Below are 14,877 nucleotides of genomic sequence, written 5' to 3'. Positions count from 1 at the left end.
AGTTAACCTGGAAATCCCAGTAGTGTTCTGGGGATACAGGTTCAAATCATGTCATGGCAGATGGCGGAATTTTAATTCAATTTAAGAAAACTCTGAAGTTAAAAAGTCTAATGATGGCCGTGAATCCGTTGTTGGTTGCCTGGAAAAACCTAGCTGGTTCATTCATGTCCTTTAGGGAAGGAAACTGCCATCCTTACCTGGTCTGGTCTACATGTGACTCCAGACCCACAGCAATGTGGTTTACTCTTAATTGCCGTCTGGGCAATATGGAGGGCTATAAATGCTGGCCTAGCCAGCGATGCCCTCATTCCATGAATGAGTAAAAAAAAATGTAAATATTGGATTGACTACATGGATGTCTTACTGATGGTTGTTACTAGTTATAAAAAAAAGTCACGGTGATTTTGATGATAGGAAAGTTATTAAGTTGTGCGTTGGAGCATAGAAAGGAAAGATAAAGAAGGGAAACAACTTAAAATGAGACATTGCTAATTCTGCCACTTCCTACAAATGAGCCCGTTGTATACTTATGTTCTCCTTTTGGCCATGGCTAATACAGACATGGGGACATTGGTGGAGGCAGTTTGCAACTGACTGTGACCAGCAGTCTGTTCATTTTTTTTTCTGGAGTACTTGAATCTAGGCCAAGGGTAGGGACACTATCATTGCACCAACTTGGCCCAGCTGTAATGCTTATTTTTGTCCTATATTTTCCCCTAAATCACTTGTAATATATATATTTTTTCAGTCAGCTTGCATCGATTGGTATTAAGAATAGCTGTAAGCTGAGGAACAGCAGTGTTAGCAACTGTACAGATGGATCTCAGAGGCTGAATGGGCATCTGCAAAGGTGCTGACACTGTAAGTAGTGCAGTGAGGCAACAGTTCTTAAAATACACACAACGATGCACAAAGGGAAAAACCCGGAGGCAAAAGGAAAAGGCAAATTATGAAAGGGTGCATGCAGAGAATAGAAACAAAAAGAGAAAGATTTGCATGTAGGTAGCACTTTTCACCACCATCAGCTGTCTCAGAGCACTTTACACCCCTTTAACTGTTCAAAATAATGTCTCCATTGTAATGTATGGAGCATTTGCAGACAAAGTGTGCACAGCAAGCTCCCACAATCTGAGTTGTAAGTGACCAGATCATGTGTATTGCAGTGTTGACTGAGGGATAAACGATCTGGGGGCTAACCATCATACTCTGCTCCGGGCCTTTTACATCCATCAAGCAGGCACATAGGCCTCAGTTTGCTTTCTCATCCAAACGAAAAAGCTATAGCAGAGATAGGAGGAACTGCAGATGCTGGAGAATCTGAGTTAACAAGGTGTAGAGCTGGATGAACACAGCAGGCCAAGCAGGATCTGAAGAAGGGCCTAGGCCCATAAGACATAGGAGTGGAAGTAAGGCCATTTGGCCCATTGAGTCCACTCTGCCATTTACTCATGGCTGATGGGCATTTCAACTCCACTTACCCACACTCTTCCTGTAGCCCTTAAACTCTTGATCTCACAAAGAATTCTCAATCTCTGCCTTGAAGACATTTAATGTCCAGGCCACAACTGCACTCCGTGGCAATGAATTCCACGGGCCCACCACTCTCTGGCTGAAGAAGTGTCTCCTCTTTTCCATTCTAAATTGACCCCCTCTAATTCTAAGGCTGTGCCCACGGGTCCTAGTCTCCCCACCTTACGGAAACAACTTCCCAGCGTCCACCCTTTCTAAGCCATGCATTATCTTGTAAGTTTCTATTAGAGCTCCCCTCAACCTTCTAACCTCTAATGAGTACAATCCCAGGATCCTTAGCCGTTCATCTTATGTTAAACCTACCATTTCAGGGATCATGCGTGTGAATCTCCGCTGGACATGCTCCAGTGGCAATATGTTCTTCCTGAGGTGTGGGGCCCAAAATTGGACACAGTATTCTAAATGGGGCCTAACTAGTGCTATATAAAGTCTCAAAAGCACATCGCTGCTTTTATATTCCAACCCTCTTGAGATAAGTGACAACATTACATTCGCTTTCTTAATCACAGACTCAACCTGCAGGTTAGCCTTTAGAGAATCCTGGACTAGCACTCCCAGATCCCTTTGTACTTTGGTTTTATGACTTTTCTCACCATTTAGAAAATAGTCCATGCCTGTATTCTTTTTTTTCCAAAGTGCAAAACCTCACATTTGCCCGAAACATAAGCTTTCCTGCTCCTCTGATGCTGCTCGGCCTGCTGTGTTCATCCAGCTCTACACCTTGTTATTTCAAAAAAACTGTAGCTGCAGTAATGCAGCACTCCATCGGTGCTGCCCTGAGAGTGCCAGCCTTAATTCATGTTCTCAATCCCTGAAATTAGATTTGAATTGGGACACCCAGAGGCGCAGCTTCCTCGAAGGTTAATACTACGGGAGTGGCATAGTAGCCCAGTTGTTGGCAATGCTGCCTTGCAGCACCCGGAACCCATGTTCAATTCTATCCTTAAGTGAACTGTATGCGTGGAGTTTGCATGTTCTCCCTGTATCTGCATGGGTTTCTGCTGGGTGCTCCAGTTTCTTCCCACAGTCAAAGATGTACAGATCGGGTGGATTAGCCATTGCTAAGTTGCCCGTAGTGTCCAGGGATATACAGGCCAGGTGGATTAGCCATGGGAAATGCAGGGTTGCAAGGATCCGGTAGGGGCCTGGGTGGGTTGCCATTCAGAGGAACGGTGTGGGCTTGATGGGCCGAATGGCCTGCTTCCACACTGTAACATTCTATGATTTCTATCAAAGGCACAGGGAAGCTCAAGTTGATATTGATGAATATAGTGTCAAAATAGAACAAAGATTACAAATGATGTTTTCTTCCTAAAGTTTAACAGGTGTCTTGACACTGCTTGGAGCTTGTCAGGGATTTTCCCAGTGTCCTGGTCAAACAACCAACAACATCAAGAATATGTCACTGATCTCATTTGCTATTTGTGTGCAAATAGGCTTGTATGTTTGTTTCAATAACAGTGGTGAGTGTTGGCTGAAGTGTGTTGTGATGTGTTCCTAAATTACACTGTAAATATTCTTCATTATGTGACTTGGCACCCACTCAAGTGAAGGGTGAGTTGCTGGTTGTGTTTCTGAAAGAATGAAATGGTTTATGAACCAAGTGGAATACAAAACCATTGAGCATAGGTCCAGAGCTACAAAATCTGTGACTTCAAATATACCAGCAGTCTCTTAAGCAAACTCTCTTCCCTACTCCCAACGCCCTGTTCCAACTTATTTGATACCTGCACCTTCAGAAAAAATGTTGGTGCGTATTACTGTTCAACTTAATGTGCGCCACATTGTATTAGATTTGTGCTGTGTAATCTGAACTGTTTCTGAGAGGTGAATTGGTGCAATTAGCTGTACTTATTAGACTACAAGAACCTATAATTCCATAATGCTGAATCTTTTGGCATTCAGATCCTAGCAATGCATAAGGAGCATATTGGCTGAATCCAGGATCATTTTTGATAACTTCTGGTTGAGGCACCATCCCAATGCACTCAAATCTGATTAACTGCTGATTTTTCCTTCTTCATAGTTGGGTGCAGGAGTTTTTGAATGAGGAGAACAAGGGATTGGACGTGCTGGTGGAGTACTTGTCCTTTGCGCAGTGTGCTGTCACGTAAGTACACTGGGATCTTCACTAAGGGTTTCAATCCACGGTGTTATAATATCTATGAAAGTTAATTGTGTTTTGTTTTTGGAAATCATTTATTGTCTGGTGTAACGTCAACCATAGTTCTTCCCCTTGGGTTGAAGGCAGGGCTGAGTCACTTACCGCTGTCACTGTGATAATGGTTTTTATTAGGAGAGCTGATCCAAAACATGCTAGCATGGAAGCTAGCAACGAGAAGGAACTTTTGAATGGTTGGCCTCAAGTGTAGAGGTGTATTCAAGAAAATTTTACTGAAATGGATTGAAAGATCAATTTGAAAAGTATTCAAACAAAGACATAATGAAGGAATAACTGGATCAGGAGTTGATCTCTGAAAACAGCGATGGCTTTTTCAAAGGACCAATGGAGAGGAGAGATAGGACAAATGCCCTCCAACAACCAACAGGCCCTTTGTAGAGCTTGTTAAGAGGCCTGTGTGTTTTCGAAAGCAATTTTCATTTATTTTGAAACAATGTACATACATCAGCGCAAATATTTCTTTACGAAATAGTGCGGATGGTGGAGGTTGGCGAGTTGGATGTTGAATGTTGCTAGGATTTGGATGAACAGCTATGGATGTGAGTTTGCTCGCGGAGCAGGAAGGTTAGTTTTCAGACGTTTCATTACCATTCTAGGTAACATCATCAGTGAGCCTCCAACAAAGTGCTGGTGTTATGTCCGGCTTTCTATTTATCTGGTTAGGTTTCTTTGGGTTGGTGATGTCATTTCCTGGGTTGGTAATGTCATTTCCTGGGTTGGTGATGTCATTTCCTGGGTTGGTGATGTCATTTCCAACCCAAAGAAACCTAACCAGATAAATAAAAAGCGGGACATAACACCAGCGCTTCGTTGGAGGCTCACTGATGATGTTACCTAGAATGGTGACGAAACGTCTGAAAACTAACCTTCCAGCTCAGCGAGCAAACTCACATCCAGAACCTCAACCTGAGCTACAAATCTTCTCAAAACTCGCATGAACAGCCATATCAGACTCGAATATGTTAACCTCCACAGATACTGCCAGACCTGCTGAGTTTCTCTAGCACTTCCTGTTTCATTTTAAAATTCCTTTAGCGGTTTGCTTTGGAACAAATCTTTAGGGTCACCTGACATGAGCATGATATCCGTCATTACCTTGTCATCCAGGGCCACTTTCTGTCTTGTTCCACCTCCATGGCCTTCGTAGGATCTCCCTGCTGTAACCAACAAGTCAGTCACATCTCCTGTGCTTGCAGACTCGTTAATTCAGCAATTCGTGCTGAGTGATACAGATCAGAGGATGATATCAAAACTCAGGCTTCGGGTTTCCTGTCCTGTTTAATCCAAGGTGGCAGCTGGGCTTGTTGAACTACAACATTGCTTCCTGCTCCCAAAGTGACTTTTCCATTACAAACTTGTGTCTTTCCTAGTTAAATTATGATTGTGTTGTTTCTTGTTTTCAGAGCTTCTAGACACACAGTCATAATGGTTGAGTGAGGATGTTTTATTCTCTGTTTTATTCCTACATTCACAGAAAATTGGATTCACTGGCCGAGCCAGCATTTAGTTACCCTTGAGAAGGTGGTCGTGAGCTAGCTCTTGAACTGCTGCAGCAGTTTTACTGTGGGTAGACCCACAACGTGTCAGGGAGGGAGTTCTAAGATTTTAACCCAGCTACACTGAAAGAGCATTGATATGTTTCCAAGTCAAGGTAGTGTGTGGCTTGGAGGGGAAATTGCAGGTGGTGGTGTTCCCATAGATCTGCCCATATCCTTTTGAATGGCATTGGCCATGGGTTTGGAAGGCATTATCGAATGAGCCTTGGTTAATTTCTGCAGTGCATCTTGCAGATGGTACATACTGCTGCTGCTGAGTGTCAGTGCTGGAGGGAGCAGATGTTTGTGAACATGGTGTTAATCAGTCAGGCAGCTTTGCCCTGCATGGTGTCAGACATCAAGTTGCCATCTCAATGGTAAAGTTTAGGTCAAGTGCTTCCTATGTACAGAGTCATAGACTTGACCCGATATCACACTGCCTGGTGAAAGTGAGTGATGTATTTGTAAAACTCACATTGTGGCATGAAGACCTTTGTGCTAATCAATGTTTGCAGAGATTTTCACTGTGATAAGTTGTTCAAAATTTCATTCAATAACACAGAGTTTCATTTGCATTGAGTGCTCAGTTTTGCTAAGGTAGTAACACTCTGATCCCTAAGTTACATCGAAATCAAGGCTGACACTTGCAAGCTGCTATTTTTCAGAGAAGATGTGACGCTGATCTACCGTCTATCTTTCAAATAGACAGCTAAAGCAATGATGGGATGACTAGGGGTTGTATTTTAGCAGTGAGATCAAAGGGCCTCTGTTTGAATCTGAGTTGCGGTCTGAGCATTGAAATGGATAGCCATAGTCATACAGCATCAAAACAGACCATTCAGTCCAACCAGTCCATGTCGACCGTAATCCCAAACTCGACTAGCCCCACCGGTGTGTGCATGGCCCAAATCCCTCCAAACATTTCCTATTCATGTACTTATCCAAATGTCTTTTAAATGTTGTAACTGTACCCTAATCCATTACTTCCTCTGGTAGTTCATTCCACACATGAACCACTCCCTGTATATAAAAAAAATGCTCTTTCTGTCTTTTCTAAATCTTTCTCTTTTCATCTTAAAAATATATCCCTGAGTCTTGAAATCCTCCACCCTAAGGAAGAGACCTTGGCTGTTCTCCTTATTTATGACCCGCATGATTTTATAAACCACCATAAGGTCACCCCTCAACCTCGCACACACCATGCTTATCTAGTCTGTCCAGACAACTCAAGCCCTCCATTCCTGGCAACATCCTGGTAAGTATCTTCTGAACTCTCTCCAGCTTAATAATATCCTTGTTGTTTTTGTTCTTGGTTGTTGGCTTTCTTGATCATCCATTTTGAAGAGATATCTCCAAAACCATTCATCAGGCATTTCTCAGGAAATGTCCGGGCTGCATTTTTAACCCACCTCCTTTTCACTTGCCTGGCAAACCAATGTTCCGTTACTTGTTTGTAATTCAGTCCTGATATACCATTGTGGTGCACAAGCTGTGGCAAGGTGGGGAGATGGAACGATGGTAGTGGTGGTTTGTGACAGTTGAAACCCAGAGATTTACATGACCCTGATAACTGGTTTTATCCATAGTTTCACCAGAATGTCTACAGTTAGGGTGAAGGCCAGCTCTCGGGTTTACAGCAGGGTTACCTTGTATTAGCTTCACCTGGAAGCACAGGCCTTCAATATTTCTAAAAAGGAAATTTTGGAAAAATTATAACCAATAGATCCAGTATCTCTGCAACTACCTGTTTTAATAGTCTAGAATGCAGGCTATTAGGTCCAAGTGACTTTATCTGTCATTGATCCCATTTGTTTGCTGAACAGTTTTTCAGAGGTGATCATGTTGTGTTAAGTTTCTCTCTCCATTTTGCCACTTGATATTCAACTAATCTTTAGATACTTCTTGTGTCTTCTGCTGTAAAGACAGAATCAAAATGATGCATTACAATGTTGTGAAATCCCTCAAATGGGCAGCACGATGGCTCTGTGCTTAGCACTGCTACCAAACAATGCCAGGAACCCAGGTTCAATTCCATGCTAAGGCAACTGTCTCTGTGCAGTTTGCATGTTCCCTTCATGTCTGCGTGGATTTCCTCTGGGTGCTCTGGTTTCTTTCCCACAGTCCAGAGATGTGTAGGCAAAGTGGACTGGCCATGCTAAATTGCCTATAGCATCCAGGGATGTGTAGGTCAGGTGGATTAGCTATGTAGAATGCAGGATAGTGGTGATAGGGTGGGATGGTCTCCAAAGGGTTGATGTGGACTCAATGGGCTGAATGACCTGCTACCATACGTTCGTGATTTCATGATACATACTAAGCAGAGAGTTCCACAAGTTTTTTTAATTGTAGCTTCAATTTTGTTCTTCCAGCAAACTGTGGTTGTGAATGATTGACTGTCAAGTCAAAACAGGCTGATAGCACCATAAGCTGATATTCATCGTTCTGCAGGCCAGGTCATTTGATTAACTAACATCAACTTGCAGTTCAGCTTTGACCTTCAGCTGAGTATTAGCCTCGGTGCCCATCAGAAAATATAGCAAGTGTCTGAATCTGAAAGTGATAGGTATGTCGAAAAGTAAGTGGCTTCATGTGGTGATAACTACTATATTAGCTGGTGTAATTTTGAAAATGGTTGTGAAATATTTGTCAGTCTTGCCAGAGAAAAATAGAGCAGGGTTGCCTCATTCTGGCAGCTACAAGGACACCTGAACGAACTGGTATAGCAGTTCCCTTCAAGCCCATGTGAAAACTCATCTCTGTTCCATGGTACCTACAGATCACCTTGGGATGCATGAGAGTTGGAGAGGATAGCGTTAGGTCTCAGGGTAACAATTGTTGGTTGAGACTTTCATCAGCTGCTGGGCTGAGACAAGGAGATGAAATGGATAACAAAAACTGAAAGAACTGCAGATGCTGTAAATCAGGAACAAAAACAAAGTTGCTGGAAAAGCTCAGCAGGTCTGGCAGCATCTGTGATGAAAAATCATGAGTTAACGTTTTGGGTCCGATGACCCAAGGACGGGTCACCAGATGAAATGGACAATTCTGCAGAGGTGGATGTGAGCCATCTTTCACAGTCGGGATATAGAGAAGTTAATTTGCAGATCAAACATTACCGCAGATTGTAAATATTCTGTTTCTGCCTGACCCAGAGGCCTGGGATAAGGCTGGAATTGCTGCCAAGGGAATATAGTTCATGGCAGTGGCCAAAGCCAGGTTTTGGGCATTTTGCTGCAATGATTTGGGGAAAAATTGGCTACTATCCAATGCTCAATGTTGGAGAACTGATTGAGAACCCTGAGGCTGTGGAGAGATTGAAAAAGGTGGTGGTCAGTTCGGAGCTACGATATATTACAGCTTATTATTGCAGGCATGCCTCATTAGCAAAAAAAACTAAACAGGAAAGAAAATCTTCCAGGATCATTGAGCTCTGAAGGTTCAAGGATGATAGTCATAGTTAACAATTGTCCCTGTAATTATGCTTGTATCAGAATCTCTCTGAGAAGGAAGGTCTGATCCCATTAGAATTGATCACTTTTCATTTCCCTCTTGCACATTACTGCATTTCTATTCTCTCATAGGTTACTCCTTGTTATGCAACTTGCAGAACCTAAGAGTGCAGGAAGTAATCTTCTCTGAAATGATACCCTTCTAGGAGGTGCTAGTGCTGAACAACTCAGATTGTTAAAATAGAAAAGCAGACAGATGTATTGTGGTTCAACCATTGGGGGTTTTGACTCTAAACCTGAAGCAGTATTACATATCCTTTTCAGTTCTCACTCACCAGCCAGCTCCCAAAGATGCAGCAATTCTGTTGAAATGCATTTTAAAAAAATATTTATGAACATATGAGACTGCTTCCCAATTCAAAAAGATCTTGTTTGATCTAATTATCTGCATTCCTGCCTCCCCCATGACAATGTTTCATCCCTTTGCTTATCAAAAATCTATCTGCCTCTGCCTTAAAATATTCAAAGATTCTGCTTCTGTCTCTGTTTGAGAAACAATTTTCCAAAGATTCACAATCATCTATTAGGAAAAAAATTCTCATCACCTTTGTCTTAATTTATTTTTAAACAGTGAGCCTTCGACTTAGATTCTCTCACAATCAGAAACATCCTTTTTAATGCAACCAGTTACCCTTATGTCTTTTGAAAGGTTGCCTGTTATGCTTCTAAGTTTCATGAGTATAAATCTAGCCTGTTTAACTTTTCTTCCTAAGACAACAGACCTATTTTACGCCTTTGTCTAGTAAATCTTCCACGAAATTGCTTCCAACATATTTAGATTCTCCTTTAAATAAGTAGACCAATACGCAATACCCCAGATGTAACCTCACCAGGATCCTCTACAGCAGAAACATAGCCTCCCTATTTTTGTATTCAATTCCCCTCTCAATAAACAATAATATTCTGTTGGCTTTCCTAATTACTCACTGTACCTGCTTAATAATCTACAATTCACACCCAGATCCCTCTGCATACAGTGCTCTGCAATCTCTCACCATTTACATCATATTTTTTTTAATTCTTCTGACAAAATGATCAATTTCACATTTTCCCATGTTAAACCCCATTTGGCAGATACTTGTCCACTCAATTAACCTATCCATATCATTTTTACCGCCTACTTAATACCCTATTCATAATGTACTTTTATAACGACTTTTGAGGAAAAGCAAATTTAGCAACTTGGCCTTCAGCCCATTTGTTCATATCAGTTATGTAAATATTGAAAAGTTGAGACCCCAGCACTGACCCCTGTGGCACATTACTCTTTACATCAGCCAGAGACAGAGACTCATTTATGCCTACTCTCTGTTTTGTGTTTGCTTAGCAATCATCTATGCATGCTAATGTGTTACCCTCTTACATCATGAGCATTTATTTCCGGATGTTACCTTTGATACAGCATCCCCTGTCAAATACCTTTTGGAGAACAAAGCCTTGCCAAAGTCTTAATTGAATTGGATGGTTTATTAGCATAGAAAACTGTTAAGCTCTCCCTTTAATCTTCCCACTTTTCTGACGTGGTGAAACAACCAAGACAATTTCCCAAAATAACTGAAGCCTGTATATTGCCTTCTTCACCCTTGGGAAGTTGCATTGAAACTATTCTGTGACTTGAATTTCTCTGTCTTCAAGTTGTGGCCTAACCAGTCTTCGTTTAGGTTTATCATCATGTCCTGATTTTGTATTTTACTCATTATATGTATTTCTATAAATAGCCAGAATCTAAGTTGCATTTTTAGTGTGTATTCAATTTGCGGTCCTGGTTCTATCTTAGCCTACATCTCTCTGTTCCTCTATATTTATTTATATTTCATACTTATCTCCCATTCTCTAACCTTTGTATCTTCTCAGAATGATAAAAGAAACTGTGTTAATGAGGCTGGACAATGAGTGTCAACAGTCACTGGGAGCAGTAATGATACCAGATTGTTCTCTCCATTGCTTACCCACCCAGTAACATAGAGGCCAAACGCCTGAAATCAGTAACTCAGACAGACTGGAACTAACCTTGAGCAATGTTACCAGTATTACCAGAGTTAGAGGTGCACCTGAGGACTGAAGTTACATGTTGTATTAATATGCTACAGTGCTTTTAAGGTGCACTATTTTCTAAATTCTGTGGAGGCTGGGCTGAACTTTTGCGGAGCCCTTTAAAAATGGTGGATGGATACTAATTATGGCATTCACATGCTCATTCACATTTCGAGCAATTTTTCACCCTATCAGTATACGGGTCTAGGTAATCAATTGGCCCACTCTTGTGAGATGTCGAGCCCTCATCCCCACAATTATAGTGTAACTGGAGCTCTTTTGTCAATACACATGGTTCCCTGCCTATATGAGGAGGTGAACTCCACTCGGAAACTCATTCTAAGTTAATGCGAATGGTGACATGTATGTAGGTGAAGGCACACACTTTTCACTGTATCTTTACATTGAATACATGTGAAAATAAATTGTTCAAATCAATTCAATTCTGAACAGAGGGAGACAATCACCCGGTCCTGAAATTCTTTAATTTAACAGGCTTTGAAATACTCAAGTAAGAGTTTTAATGCGACTCAAAAAATTGCAGATGCTGGAAATCAGAAATAAAAGCAGAAATTGCTGGAAAAACACAGCAGGCCTGGCAGCACCTGTGGAGAAAACACATTCTGAATAAATGCCACTGGACTTGAAACATCAACTCTGTGTTCTCTCCACACATGCTTCAGATCTGTTATTTTTTCCAGCAATTTCTGTTTGTATTTAAGAGTTTTAATGTTTCGGTGCAGTATTTGTAAGTTGGAAGTATTTTGCAGCTGTGACTGAGGTGTTCCTGCCCTACAAAGCTGCACTGGCAGACTGGAGGCCTGGGACCTAGTGGTGTGTCACAAGGATCGGTGCTGCATCTGCTGATTTTTATCATTTATATAAATTATTTGGATGTGAACCTAGGAGATATGATTAATAAGTTTGCAGAAGACACCGAAATTGGAGGTGTAGCGGACAGCGAAGAATGTTATCTCAGAATACAATGGGATATAGATTAAATAGGCTAATGGGCCGAGGAGTGGCAGATGATGTTTAATCCAATAAACGTAAGGGGCTGCATTTTGGGAAGGCAAATCAGGGCAGGATCTATTCACTTAATGATAAGGCCCTGGGGAGTGTTGCTGAACAGAGACCTTAGAATGCAGGTTCATGGTTCCCCATAAGTGGAGTTGCAGGGAGATAGGATAGTGAAGGTGGTGTTTGGTATGCTTGCCGTTATTGGTCAGTGCATTAGGAGTTGGGAGGTCATGTTGTGGCTGTGCAGGACATTTGTTTGGCCACTTTTGTAATTCTGCATGCAGTTCTGACCTCCCTGGTGTAGGAAAGATGGTGTGAAACTTGAAAGGGTTCAGAAAAGATTTAAAAGGATGTTGCTGGGTTTGGAGGATTTCAGCTATAGGGAATTTAGAGGGATACGGGTCAAATGCTGGCAAATGTGACTCATTTTTACTTAGCATATCTGGTTAGCATGGACGAGTTGGACCAAAGGCTTTGTTTCTGTGCTGTACATCTCTGTGACTCTATGACCATTATATTGATCAGCATTGCTCAAGTGTTGAGATGGCTTAGATAATTTTTACCATTGAAAAAAGTGCTATTGTGCATTCAATACTGAAGGAAATACTTCTTGGGATTTGTAGCATCATCAAGCTGAAGTAATTTTTATGCCCTTTCAAATTGAAAATGATGCCTTTTGACGTCTTTCACTAAAGAGAGAAAACATCAGCCATCAGCTCTTGATCTTTGATCAACAGGACTTATGGTGCAGCCATCTGAGCATTCAGTTTCATTTTGGCCATTTCCTAGCATTTATGTTGTAACATAACCTTTTATGAATTCTTGACTAAAATTTCAAACACTCCAGAACCATATATCTCAGCAGGGGACTGTGCTCACATTTTAATTGACAGTTTTCAAATGATATTGAAAAGTAAATGACCTTTAATGAATAAATATTTGTTTTTACAAATGATTGACCAATTGTATGGGTTTAGTATTGTTCTGGGTAGCTTTTATGAATAAGATTTTTTTATGAAAATGAAGTGTGCTTGAATGGCAGCTTGATTAGATTGCTGAAATTTCAAAGACATCCTGACCTCTGACCACATGAGTGACATTGAAAATATGTGAGGAACACAGAGGGTGTGTGTGGGCAGGGAAATATGAATGGGCATAGAGGGGACATGGTAACAAGAGGAGGAATATGTGAAATGAGCAGTCGTGTAAAGGACATACTAGTGTAAGGGGGCATGAGTGATATGAGGGAGTATGTGGGATTTAAGGAAGTACAGAGCGCATGTATGATGGGTACATCATATGTATGTCAAAAAAAAACAACAGGCTGATACCCCAGAGAATGGAGGCAGTTGTTCGAGTCTCCTCATCTGCCTTCTTGAGTGCCTAGAATTAAAATACGGTGAAATATAAAAGATGGGTCAGCAAAGTCACTAAGTTTCTTGAATTGACCGTTTATCAATCTTCATAAAAGTCTGGCCTGTTATCTCTCCCTTCCAACAATCTGTTCTGCCACTCTGGGGCTCAAGCTAGGGTATGGCTGCACTAGTATCTCATTGTGGCCCTCATAAATACGGCTAACAATGAGAAGGTGTCGGACTGTGTCCATCATTGCCCAATCTCTGCATAAATGCACTTACCTGGATAACAATCAGAAATGCTCCCTGCCCCTTCATGACATTATTCCCCCTTGTTTTTCTCAATCTGTATGCAGTGTTTCATCACAACATTGTCCTTCAATGCATTTACATTAATGATATAGATGAAGGCATTAAAAGTAATATGAGCAAATTTGCTGATGACACAAAGTTGGGTGGCAGTGTGAAATGTAAGGAGGATGTTATGAAAATACAGGGTGACTTGGACAGGCTAGGTGAGTGGGCAGATGCATGGCAGATGCAGTTTAATGTGGATAAACGTGTGGTTATCCACTTTGGTGGCAAGAACAGGAAGGCAGATTACTATCTAAATGGAGTCAAGTTAGGTCAAGGGGATGTACAACGAGATCTAGGTGTTCTTGTACATCAGTCAATGAAAGCAAGCATGCACGTACAGCAGGCAGTGAAGAAAGCTAATGGCATGCTAGCCTTCATAACAAGAGGAATTGAGTATAGGAGCAGAGGGGTCTTTCTGCAGCTGTACAGGGCCCTGGTGAGACCGCACCTGGAGTATTGTGTACAGTTTTGGTCTCCAAATTTGAGGAAGGTCATCCTTGCTGTTGAGGGAGTGCAGCATAGGTTCACAAGGTCAATTCCCGGAATGGCGGGACTATCATATGTTGAAAGATTGGAGCAACTGGGCTTGTATACACTTGAATTTAGAAGTATGAGAGGGGATCTGCTTGAGACATATAAGATTATTAAAGGATTGGACATTGTAGAGGCAGGAAACATGTTTCCACTGACGGGTGAGTCCAGAACCAGAGGACACAGTTTAAAAATAAGGGGTAAGCCGTTTAGAACAGAGTTGAGGAGAAACATCTTCACCCAGAGAGTGGTGGATATTTGGAATGCTCTGCCCCAGAAGGCAGTGGAGGCCAACTCTCTGGATAGTTTCAAGAAAGAGATTGATAGGGCTCTTAAAGATAGTGGAATCAAGGGTTATGGGGATAAGGCAGGAACAGGATACTGATTGCGGATGATCAGCCATGATCATATTGAATGGTGGTGCTGGATCGAAGGGCTGAATGGCCTTGTCCTGCACCTATTGTCCACTGTCTAATGTCTATTCAATGTATCAGCATCATCCAATTAGATACAACTGCAATCATTGGGTTCTGTTCTTACATTCTGCTTACTGTCCAAAAATTACTTCGTCAGTGTTTCTGACTTTGCCAGCACAGTTAAGAAGCCAGTAGTCAGAGCAACATAGTTTCCCTCCCCATTCCCTTACCATCACCTCTGTCATCTCTCAAGGATCCATTATTTACCTTCACCAATTTCCCACTTTTCTTTACCTCTTTACTCCCTACACACTGGATCAGCAGCAATTTCTTCCAAGATAAATACCAGGAAGATAAAACCATTTTCTTGGGTTCCCACTGCACTTTTTGCTTCCTCGCCAATGACTG

The 14,877-nt window shown here is 41.6% G+C and overlaps 1 protein-coding gene across 9 annotated transcripts in view; it reads left to right on the top strand.

Moving 5' to 3' along the window:
- The window catches only part of fmnl1a (formin-like 1a), a 286,119-nt gene that overhangs the window by 164,173 nt on the left and 107,069 nt on the right, over positions 1-14,877 (top strand). For all 9 annotated transcript variants that reach the window (XR_007250443.2, XR_007250442.2, XM_059638694.1 and 6 more), the window contains exon 5: positions 3,557-3,640. Coding sequence is in view for 7 of the 9 variants with exons in the window: in XM_059638694.1 (XP_059494677.1) it covers positions 3,557-3,640 (84 nt within the window). In the remaining 2 variants the exon portion in view is untranslated. The remainder of the gene's footprint in view (positions 1-3,556; positions 3,641-14,877) is intronic.

The sequence above is a fragment of the Stegostoma tigrinum genome, chromosome 31, assembly GCF_030684315.1.
Source record: "Stegostoma tigrinum isolate sSteTig4 chromosome 31, sSteTig4.hap1, whole genome shotgun sequence".
Taxonomy (NCBI): Eukaryota; Metazoa; Chordata; class Chondrichthyes; order Orectolobiformes; family Stegostomatidae; genus Stegostoma; species Stegostoma tigrinum.
Note: the sequence above shows the minus strand (reverse complement) of the source record. Positions and strands in the feature narration are given on the sequence as shown.